The sequence below is a fragment of the Physeter macrocephalus genome, chromosome 9 (assembly GCF_002837175.3).
Source record: "Physeter macrocephalus isolate SW-GA chromosome 9, ASM283717v5, whole genome shotgun sequence".
NCBI classification, from domain to species: domain Eukaryota; kingdom Metazoa; phylum Chordata; class Mammalia; order Artiodactyla; family Physeteridae; genus Physeter; species Physeter macrocephalus.
In genome coordinates, this window is record NC_041222.1 from 12,378,265 (window position 1) to 12,390,543 (window position 12,279).

The 12,279-nt window shown below is 41.2% G+C and overlaps 1 protein-coding gene across 7 annotated transcripts in view; it reads right to left on the reverse strand.

Annotated features, from left to right (window-relative positions):
• The window catches only part of SNX30 (sorting nexin family member 30), a 127,642-nt gene that overhangs the window by 67,577 nt on the left and 47,786 nt on the right, over window positions 1–12,279 (reverse strand). For all 7 annotated transcript variants that reach the window (XR_003681138.2, XR_003681139.2, XR_003681140.2 and 4 more), the window contains exon 3: window positions 3,345–3,455. Coding sequence is in view for 2 of the 7 variants with exons in the window: in XM_028493636.2 (XP_028349437.1) it covers window positions 3,345–3,455 (111 nt within the window). In the remaining 5 variants the exon portion in view is untranslated. The remainder of the gene's footprint in view (window positions 1–3,344; window positions 3,456–12,279) is intronic.

A 12,279-nucleotide genomic window follows, 5' to 3' on the forward strand; every position in this document is an offset into this window, starting at 1 on the left:
GGACCCAGCCGCTCCGCGGCATGTGGGATCTTCCCGAACCGGGGCACGAACCCGTGTGCCCTGCATCGGCAGGCAGACTCTCAACCACTGCGCCACCAGGGAAGCCCGGGAGAAAATTTTTAAATCATATATCCGAAAAGAGATTAGTATCTAGATTATATAAAGAACCATTTTAACTCGACAATAAAAAGACAACAACCCAATTTTAAAATGGGCAAAGGATCTGAACAGATATTTCTCCAAGGAAGATAATAAAGGTATATTTTTTAAAAATTCAACATCATTAGCTGTCAGGGAAATGCAAATCAAAACCACAAAGAGATACCATTTCATACCCACTAGGGTGGCTATTATCAAAAAGAAAGATAATAACGGGTGTTGATGCAGACATGGGGAAAATGGAACCCTCATACACAGCTGGTGCGTACGTAAAATGATGCAGCCACTTTGGAAAACAGTCCGGCAGTTCCTCAAAAGGTTAAATATAGAGTTATACATGATTCGGCAATTATATTCCTAAGTATATACCCAAGAAAAATGAAAACATATGTCCACACAAAAACTTGCACATGGATGTTCATAGCAGCATTATTCATAACAGCCAAAAAGTGGAAACAACCCAAATGTCCATCAAAGGTGAATGGACAGACAAAATATGATATATCCATAGAATGGAATGTTACTTGACAATAAAAACAAAGCACTGACACTTGCTACGACATGAATGAACCCTGAAAACATTATGCTACCAAAAAAAACCCAGTCACAAAAGGCCATTGTGTAAGATTCTACTTACATGAAATGTGCAGAATAGGCTCATCTATAGAGACACGTAGAGTAGTGGTTGCCAGGCAATGGGGAAGATAGAGGATTTGGAAGCAACAGGCAAGAAGTAAGAGATTTCTTTTGGGGGTGATGAAAAGGTTCTAAAGGTTCTAAAACTGGTTGTGCTTATGTTTACACAGCTCTATGAATATACTAAAAGCCCTTGACTTGTACATTTCACAAGGGTGAATTGTATGGTACACTGAATTATACCTCAATAAAGCTTTTAAAAAAAAAGAAATGACAATTTAAACAATAATTATGTTACATGTTTACTGGGTCTCCATCTGACAGTTAACTCCCCTGGGCAGGAGTCCCTTGTCTATCTTATTACCCTTCACCTTCCCAAGGGCAGTAAAAAGGCCTAGTAAAAGGACCAAAGTCGATTATTAATAACAGACACCTCCCAGCAAAGTTGCTGTAAGACGAATTTCTTTGGGGGGAAAAAAAGTTTGTTTGCAGTCTGACTTTCATGTTTAAGTCAGAGATCCTCTCTTACATTAAATCTCTCTCCAATGCAGATATGCACTAAGAATTTATGAAGAAATTTAAGTTTCTAGATGCTTCTACTCACTGCTTTTACCCAGACCATAGGAAACCAGACTTAAAGATACTCTGGATCCACCTTGGGCATTCTGGAGACTTCCATTCTCTCAGTTCTGGCTTCAGTGTCTATGCATGAGTCTACTATGTTTCACCAGCAGGTGTCGCTGTCTAACCTTTGGTCCTTAAGTACCGAACTTCATATACTCCTAGTTGCCAGGAAGTGCTGCATAATTCCCCTTATGCATACTGTGGGCTACATACACATAAAGAGCAACTTCCTTCCAGTACAGTACGAAGAGGGAGAGAAAAAAGAGTAACTGTACAGTGGAAAAACCTGATAAGCACTATCTCAAGTCAGGTGATCAAGGTTAACATCAACAGTGATAAATACTGTGGATGATAGTATATACCCCTTATATGATGTAATGAGAATGGTACGTTTACCCCTGTGCTTTTCCTCCTCAAAACACATCACCCCTGGCTAGCTATGAGAAAAACAACAGACAAATCTCAATGAAGGGACTCTACAAAATGCCTGCCTGGTACTCCTCAAAACTGTCAAGGTCATCAAAAACAAAGAAAGCCTGAGAAACTGTCACAATCAAGAGGAGCCTGGGACTGAGACATGACAACTAAATGTAATGTGTTACCCTGGATGGGATCCTGGAACAGGAAAAGGGCATTAGGCAAAAAAACGAGGAAATCTGAATAATTGACTTTTAGTCAATAATAATGTATCGTTACTGGTTCATTATTTGTGACAAATGCACCATACTAATAAGCAAAACTGGGTGTGGGGGTCTATGAGAATTTGCTGTACTATCTTTGCAATAATTCTGTAAATCTAATACTGTTCTAAAATAAAAGTCTGTTTTTAAAAACTTCACTAGCTGCCAATTTTGCCAAATTAAGATTTTAAGGAATAGTTCCAACTGTTTAAAACTATAGTTTCTTTTTTGGCATGTTTTTAAGTGATCAGAAGACAGAAAAGCAAAACTTCAGGCTTGGAGAGAAGAGGGAATAGATGGGGGGGGGGCGGGTTTCCCTGAGAAAGAATGGAGCCCCAGGCAAGACCCATCATCCCCAACACAGCACTAGCAACGTGGCCACTTCTGCCGTGAAAACGAAGAAAACTGCTAGCGTGTTCACAGCATATTCAGCCTTTCCCAACCATGAGGGGAAGACTGGAAGATGCAGTGGCAGCAGGAAAACTGGCAGCGCTAAGAAGTTATCCAGCCAAGGTTTTTACTGAAAGATAAAGCCCTGCTGAAGAGTTTTATGACCCAAATTGCCCTAAAGCCCCGAAGCCCAAGAAACATCTGAGGTCTAAACAGTTATTTATACTTAAAAAAAAAAAAGTAGAGAAGTACTCAATACATATGTTGATTTTAAGTAGTCTTTTAAATCTTATTTGCTCTAGTTTTGTTTTTTAAAATGTGCAGCTAAAATAACAGAAAAATAGTATGCTTCTTCAATAAATAGTTAACTGGCTTTTGGTTTGTTTTCTTAAAGGAAAAACTGTGGTTGAGTGGATTGTGTGCTAGATTCCTGCTCTCAGAATTACCCATGTCTAAAGAAAGCCCAGCCAGCTGTAATCTGAGACATCTTTCTTCACCTGGGGGCAGCTATCCAAACCGCAAGAAGGGAGTCTAGGAAGGGTGAAACAGACAGTCTTTAAGGAGGCAGCAAATGCGAATTAGGATTCTCCATACCTCAAAAGATTGTTATAATAAAAGTGAAAATCTATCCCAACCCACCCAAGAAACCAGCATACTGTAGAGCAAATCAGAAATCAAAACCCAAAAGGTGAACTGTATTACACAGCATCCATAAAATGTACATTTATGGGTGAATCTGGTATGAAACGTAAGGTAGAGTTCATCCATAGTTTAAAGGGTGAGAGCTGAGTGAACACCGTCAGGAAAGAGAACGCAGGAAAAGTGAGTAACAAGCTGTACTGACTTAGTACCTACGGGAATGAGGTGAGTGGGCTGGGATTCTTCCAGTTTGTTCCTCAACCAGTCAAAATCCTGGTATCTTCGACGAACAGAATATTCTGGCAGGTCAAACTCCACCCGAGTACTCTGCAAATGAGGACAGTGGAACAAAATCAGGGTAAGGGAAGAGTAGCATACCTTGGCAGAATGGAAGGAAAAAAGCTCTCTTTGAATAATGGGCAAGAACACACTTTTCTTCCACCAAACGCACCAGCCAAATGGCAGGGCTTACCAACACGGAATGACAAGTCCGGGCCACGGGGTCCAGTTAAAAATTTCAAGGATCTAGAATGAAAATGTTGAGGTTTCATTTCCCCCTATCTCAGGAAATGGAACTAGCCCTCGGAACTGTGCTTGGAAACATTTGATTCATTTCCTCCAAGTTTAACTCTGAGAATTTCTTTTAGCAGAATAATTCCACTGAGGATATTGCTACTGAATCCAAATCTGTGAATCTGTTAAAAAAAAAAAAAAAAGTCTCCACCTTCTGCTAAATATGCTGACAAGTTTTGCCAAAGGCAGAGGGGAAACAAACAAAAAGTAGAGATAACAGATCACCTGCTCATTTAGGAACCAGACTAGATGAAAACAGAAAAGGTTTTGCCCACTCTTCCATATTCTGCCAGGTCCATAAGCTTGAAACTATACTGTATTTTAGATGATTTTTTAAATCTAGAAGGAAATAATTGTAAAATATCATTGTATTGCAAAAAAAAAAAATTCCCTGAATTTAAGTTTTCTGAAATGTGACTGCAACACTTTGATAACAAACACCAATATTAAATAAAATTAATTTATACCAAAGCAGGATTTTTATACATTAATTTGCCCAAACCAAAATTATGTCTCAGATAAGCCATTTTTCCCTGTGAGGGTACCGACTATATGACGGTCACAGTTCTCAGAGGTTAAAGCACAAGATAAAAATGGTTCAAACTACATTTTATAAATTTACTGAAATCTTTCAAGCCAAAAGTCTGTTTAAATCCATGGAACCAAGAAAATCTTAAAAACACATGAACAAGGGACTTCCCTGGTGTTGCACTGGTTAAGAATCTGCCTGACAATGCAGGGGACACGAGTTCAATCCCTGGTCCAGGAAGATCCCACATGCCGCAGAGCAACTAAGCCCGTGCGCCACAACTGCTGAGCCTGCACTCTAGAGCCCACGTGACACAACTACTGAAGCCCATGTGCCACAACTACTGAAGCCCGCGTGCCTAGAGCCTGTGTTCCGCAACAAAAGAAGCCACGGCAACGAGAAGCCCTCGCACCACATGAAGAGTGGCCCCCACTCGCCACAACTGGAGAAAGCCCGGGCACAGCAACGAAGACCCAATGCAGCCAAAAAATTAATTTTTTAAAAGGAGAGTAACTTAAAAAAACAAAAAAAACACATGAACAAGAGTCATCCATCAAAGCAGCAGCCAGTGAACAGCTTTGGCATCAAAAATTATGATTTCATCCATCCCAGAAGCCAGGCTCACGGTCTGAGCAAAATTGTGAAGTTAAAGGACTCAGTCTTGGCCTAAACCCCAACTAACTCTTTCTGCCTCTTCTCCCCTTTTCAAAGTTTCACACACCGGCATACGCCCATGAAACGCAACCTTCCCGTATGATGCAGGGGTAGGGGTGGGAAGACATGGGGAAATTTGTTTAATTTAGGCATTTGTGATTTATTAGAAGACTCCCCAAAGGAATTAGCATTTTAGAACTAGAGACAGAAAGAGAGAGAGAGGCAGAGAGAGGGAAAAAAATAAATAGAATAGTTAAATCCAAATCACTACTGATGAATCTTTAGGCATAAGGGTGACAGAAATATTGGCAGCAGTAGCCTGGCACTTTTCCTGAGGCAGGGGCATGAGCAGTCCTAGCATCCCTGAGATGCCACCAAGCCTCCTGGAGCCTCAGTTTCCTCAACAGTAAGGAGGCAGTTTGGAAGGGACATTCTTCAAGACCGCACGGAGTCCCTCAGCAGATTCTGTCTGGGGACTTGTCGATGATTATGGGCTCAGGAAAGGTCGATTTTGAAGGGTGACAAATGAATGCAACTCATTTTCATTGTAAACAGAACTAATAGAGGGCTCTACTTTCTGTCCTCTTCTGTCACATGATATCCACTGGTTGCTCCTCTTTATTATGGCTTGCAAAACCACTTCATTAAATTATAGTCTATGTAACATTTTCTACTCTAACTTTGAAATCAATCTTTGGTAACTACAAAAAGCAGTATGTATGATAAAACACAAGTTTTGTTTCTGCTGTAACCAATTTTACTTTCGAGCAACTGCTTTTTTTCCCCTTCTATTTATTTAGGTTCGACACACTTATTTTAAAACTTCAGGAAAATTAAAGAAATAAAAAATAAAAGATCAGCCATAATCCCTCTAAATGGAGATAAATGCAATTAATATTATGGTTTATATCTTTCCATGTTTTTTTCTATGCACAGTCACTCATATTTTTCTATGTCTCTTTGATATATCTTGGACATCTTTCTGTGTCAGTAAGTTCAGATCTACATAATCATCTTTAACACACATGGAGATACCATAATTAAACCAAATCCCCATTTAGGTTGTTACCAATTTTTCAATCAATAAACCATACTACGGTAAACATCACTGATAATTCTCTTGAAATTAAGAAAGAATATACATGAAAGATGAAAGAGTATACGTATCTTTAATCGACAAATTGTTTCCAGTTATAGACTGATTTATATTCTTAGCATACAGTCTCAATACTGGTTATCTTTGATGGAAGTATAACTGAAAAATAACATGTCATCTTTGTTTTACTTTTGTTTCTTTAATGACTGTCGTGGTTGAACATCCTTTCAAGTGTTTGTTGGCTGTATATTTTTCTTCTTTTGTGAGAAGTCTTTTTTTTATATTTGTGAGAAAGCTCTTTATAGCGATCTACCTATCATAATTGCCAAATGGCTTTTATTATACAGAATTTTAAAGCTGTTATATAGTCAAATTCATCCATTTTTTCCCTTTATGGTTGCTACTTTTAGTGTCATTGATAAGAAGTCTGTCTTCATTGCAAGCTTTTGAAAATATTCACCTGAATTATCTCCCTTATTTATGGCATACATGTATACATATATATATAAAATTGCTGCTCTGCTACTTCTAGGAATCTATCATTAAAAAATACTTTTTTAACTGTGGCAAAGATACCTGTATCATGATGTTCACTGCAATATTATTTAAAATAACAAACTCAAAGCAACCTAAATGTCCAACAATAAAAAACAGTCAGGGATATTATGGTATATTTATTCCATGGTTATCAGTAATCATGTCTGTAAAAACATTTTTAATGACAAAAATGCTTCAGTAATAGTTTTAAGAAAAAACAGCAGGATACAAAATTAATTATACATATTTTATGATTTCATTGGTGTTGAAATTTTCGACATAAAAAGTTATAAGAAAAATCTAGGACTTAATGATGACAACTTTACATTCAACTTTATTTCCAAACTTTCTAACATTCTCATACAATACTTATAGTCACACACATAAAAAACTCATTTTTTAAAACAGCTCCTTTAAGGACAGGGGATTTAATAAATCAGTAAAATTTGTTTGATGCTTTGGAAAGCAATAACGTAAAAGAAAACCCATCATGAAAGAGAAGGATGCTCACACTCTCTGACCTGATAATTATTTTACTTATTTTTACCACCACTTGTTCTAGAAAAGAGAGAGTGATATGTGGAATATGATCAAATGACATAAATTAGAAGTAGGTGAGCAAGATAAAGAAAAACAAGGACAGAGAGAAAAAGTAGAGCTGGGAACGAGGCTAGCAAAACGCACGCACCTTGGAATTCTGCACACTTGTTAAAATTGGGCCACAGACATTACTGTGAATTTCTGGAAAGAAATCTAGTCCATTATAAGACATACAATGCTCATAAAATATGCAGGCCAATAAAACCCCAATTATGAGTCTGTAATAAAATTTTCCTCTGTGAAATTCAGGGTCTGACTTGGAAAGAAAAATAAAGTACTAATAAGTGTTTATCTCTATTTTCTAGTCTCTGTGGTAAACAAAACAATAAAAAAGAAAGTGCACACCCACAATTCCACAATCAGAGGCGACCACTTTACAGTTCTGTTCTGTGTCCTTCCTTACTGTGTTCCATACTCTAGAATGCCCCACAACGATCATAATAAGGTCATCTGTACACACCTAAAGTCAGATCTACAAATAGGTAACCGAGCACAAGAGTTGTAATGAAGATTATTCATTCTCACCATTGCACCCTGTGAATATCTCCTTGGTCATCTCTAGGCATCACTGCCAAATTTTGTTAAGTTTAATACTTTGGAAGACCCAGCACGGAGCCACAGTAAAATCAATCCCCCAGGAGCACATCCAGTCCCCTGGGCCTCACTGTTCCCACAAAAGAACTCCTCTTCATTCCCTAGGAGCTGATGGGCCCAGTGACTATGGCCTGGAGCTTTCCCCAAGAATTTTCAGTCAGCTGAAAAGTTGATTTTACAGTCACCTCACTCTAGAGAGGCTTTGTCTCTGTCAGCAATGCCATCCGTCCAGGCCACAGCTGGATCCTAACAAGTCTGAGTAACCCCTCCCCCCAAAAAAGAACCTCTTCCCTTACCAAATAGTAGCCAGCTAATCCCATTCTGTTTCAAAGCCCTGTAGCTCTAAGAGCACCTGAGAATGAGGCTGAAGAGGTTTCTGGCCTCCTTCTTCTGAAACGAGCTTCCATTTATTTCCTCCTCCTCAGATCTTCCCACCCAGCTCTCTGGAACACCCATTCCGTAAGTAATAAAGTCCTGTAGTTCCTCAACCTGCTCAAATTCTGAAAGCTGGCTCTCCCCTGAGAATACAGCCCCCTTGCTGTCCCATCAAGTGGAAAGCTGCTGGTGTTCTTGCATTTCACAAACCTCTAAGACCAAGACCAAGAGTGGCTGTGGACATCCTGCTCCCTCCACACCACTCCTCCCACCCCTGAAAATCCTTCTGAGGCTCATGCCATCAGGTTATAGACATCTCCACCTCTCCTCACGCCTGTCATCTGCTGACACCTCTGGCCTTTCTCCTGATTCCCCTGAGAGCACCTCGTTCTCGGGCTTCATAATCTGGGTGCCCTCAAGACGCAGGTGGTTCCCACACACAACACCCGCCTCTAAGCCAACTACACCTCACTCCATTGCCACAGCCTCTCCACAGACTTTGTCATCACGCAGAAATTCAGACATCTCCCTCTCTAACTGACCCCTCCTATATTTCAGACTCTTCCATCTCCCAGTACCCCTGGTTTTTCAGCCTCGGGACCTACAGTTCTTGACAATCCATCCACTCCTGTCTTTACTTTCTTCTTTACTCAGCATCAATTCCACCAACCATCACTTCAGCATCTTACTTGCCCACATCCTAAATGCCCCTTCCACACTGTCATTCATACAACTCTGGCAAAAATGCAACCACCTACTGCCTGCTTTTCTAGACTTAGGCACAGTCTGGAGGAAAAACAAAATCAGGGAAACACACTGACTGAAGCAATAAATTCTACAACTGGACCCTCAACACTGTCAAGCAATCTCCTGATACTTCCTTAGTCAATTCTCTTCCCCATTTTCCCCATACTTCCTTAGTCGACTCTCCGTGAGTTAATGCAAAGCCTGTAGAAGTTTTGAAAGCTTCTAAGCCCCACTTCAAAACCTCCCCCTTCACTCTTCACGAAGACCTCATCATCTATTCATAGAGAAAACTGCAGGTATAAGCAAAGAACCCCTCAACGTCCTGCCACAAAACAAAAACAAACCACTTCCCTTCTTCTTCCAGAAACAATGGAAAAAGTATGCCTCCCCCATCAGAGGCCACTCCCTCCCTCCACTTCTGCCAGGGACACTCTCCGCCCACCTCCTCAGAGGCTTCCATCCTACGCTCCAACCTTCAACCCACAGTCTCCTTCTCCACCAACAATGGCCACGTGGCACTTAAACAAGTCTCTTTCACCCTTAAAAAACAAACAAGGGCTTCCCTGGTGGCGCAGTGGTTGAGAGTCCGCCTGCCGATGCAGGGGACACGGGTTCGTGCCCCGGTCCCGGGAAGATCCCACGTGCCGCGGAGCGGCTGGGCCCGTGAGCCATGGCCGCTGAGCCTGTGCGTCCGGAGCCTGTGCTCCGCGGCGGGAGAGGCCACACCAGTGAGAGGCCCGCGTACCACAAAAAAAAAAAAAAAAAAAAAAAAAAGAGTCTATGACTTGGGACTTCCCTGGTGGTGCAGTGGTTAAGAATCCGCCTGCCAACGCAGGGGACACGGGTTCGAGCCCTGGTCCGGGAAGATCCCACATGCCGCAGAGCAACTAAGCCCGTGCGCCACAACTACTGAGCCTGAGCTCTAGAGCCTGCGAACAACTACTGAGCCCACAGCTACTGAAGCCCACGCACCTAGAGCCCCTGCTCTGCAAAAGCCTCTCCCCCTCAAAGCCACATCCCACCCTCCAGCTACTGTTCTCTCACTCACTTTCACTGCCAAACTACCAACACTCACCACGTCTTTTCCTTCTTACTTCCCACTCATCCTAACCCACTGCACACTGCTGTACCACCACCCCAGTGAAGCTGCTCTCACCGTAGTCATCAATAACCTTCTCATCATTAAATCTAACATTCACTTTGTAATTCTTACGTATAACTTGACCTGAGCAGCATATAGCCTGCGTTGACCACTGAGACATCTGAAAAGAGGAATTAATTGGGGCATAAGCCTTGAAGATGACTATCTGGGGATGGGATAAAAGACAAGAGGAGGATGGCTTCCAAAGGGAGCTGAAGGCTGCTCTCTGTTTCCCCAACCTCCAGTCTATCTGCACATCATCATCAATTTCAATAGTCAGCCCACCGTAGTAGATGACAATGCTGGTGGGGGGATGGGAGGGGAGGTGCGGGTCACTTTCTTGAAAACCATGTCTTCTGAAAGCACAGCACAAGACAGATCTGGGTTCAAGACAGATCTGTGTTCAAGTTTTAACATGTATTAGTTGCTTGTCTTTGAGCAATTTTCTTAATATCGATGTGTCTTAGTTTCCTCATTTGCAAAAGTAGGAACACTACCAGTACCTACTTCACTGAGTGTGAGGATTAACTGGTGATATATTTAAAGCACTTAGCACAAAATAAATGACAGCTCATCCACACGGCGGAACACTACCGCAGTCTTAGAAATGATGGCTTAACAGTGTGCTCACTGGCATTTACTAGCAGAGAAAGACATTTGCATTGTATTAAGTGAATTGGCCACGTGTAAAATACTCATTTTTGTGAATGGATAGAGACAAATAGTTCAGAGAATTATAAATGATTACTTCTGGCTGGTGAGCTTGTAAGTGTTCTTTTATTTTATTGTTTTAGCTTACTTGAGTTTTCTAATTTCTCTATAATGAGCACATATTACTTACATAAAATAAAATTTAAAGGGTTTCTACTGCAAAAAAAAAAAAAAAAAGTACAGCATAGGGTAAATGCTCAATAATTAGCTATTATTATGATGTTACTTTCTAGACGCCTACAGAGATAACTGCCAGGATCTGCCAGCCCTGAGAAGGCCTCTCTCCACCACTGGAGAGAGAAGACAGCCACGACTTAGACCTCGGTGGGGAACACTTTCCCCGCATTGGCTCTCAGTCCTAGGCTCATTTTAGCTCAGGCAAAAGCAGCTCTGTACTTTGTCCAGCTTTTGTCATCAGGAATCTGAATCAGGCCTGGGAGTCAAAGCTCAAAGTCATAAAGTAAGTATTTGTACAACCTCGTCCTCTGACCATTAACTTTGCTTGAGAAGCTCAGCAGGAGTGGGGTGCTGGGACAAGATCAGGAGTTTGGGACCCTGTGTTCCCACCTGTCCTCTCTCTCATCCCCATGCATCCTTACACGTCTTTTAATACAACACTCAGAAAAAAGGTTCCAGATGCATCACCAACGTATTAAACCTGGTGTCACTATTTGAAACAAGAAAAGAAAAGGTCTCTGGTTTGAGATCAGAAGTGGAATTCACGGTAAGAAGTAAATCTTAATCCTGCAACAAGTTCACCCTTAAGGTGTTGTCCTCGAAGCCAAGTGAAAATGTGGGATTGGAACTTGGAAAGATTATCCTAAGACATTATCTGACTTAGAGGAAAAGAGATAAGAGTACAATGGAGAAAGGGGAAGGAAGGACAGAGAGACAGCAGAGGAGAGAGTGGTGAGCTGCAGCACGGGCATCAGCCTGAGAATCCGCTGACAGGGAGAGAAACTGCAGGGTGGAGGACAAGCGGCGGGGGGAAGCATCAAGACAGGTGAGCACTGCTGTGCCAGGCGGTCACCTTGACATTCAGCTGTTTAGAGCACAAATTCAAGAAAAACATGTTTTGCATTTCACTGACTACAGGGTACAAAATAAGTTGACCCTAGGGAGAAAAAAATAAGTAACTGGAAATGATTCATGGGAGTATGTATATCATCCTAGGACCTCTGAGGATATAATACACATCTAAGCACCTAGCAATGTTGAGAAGTACTACACAGTGGCAAAAGAGACAGGGGCAGACTGTGTGAGCGCATATGCCTGTGCACACATACAAATTTTCAAATGTGAACCAGGTGTGGAAAAGACAAGGCAGTAATATAGTGGTACACGGCAGAAAGTTAATAAATATTAGTTCCCACTCTTCTCTGACTCCTCCTCTCCCTGACATTAAGACTAACTACCTGTATGCAGAAAACTATAAGACACTGATGAAAGAAATTAAAGATGATACAAAAAGATGGAGAGAGATACCATGTTCTTGGATTGGAAGAATCAACATTGTGAAAATGACTATACGACCCAAAGCAATCTACAGATTCAGTGCATTCCCTATCAAACTACCAATGGCATTTTTCACAGA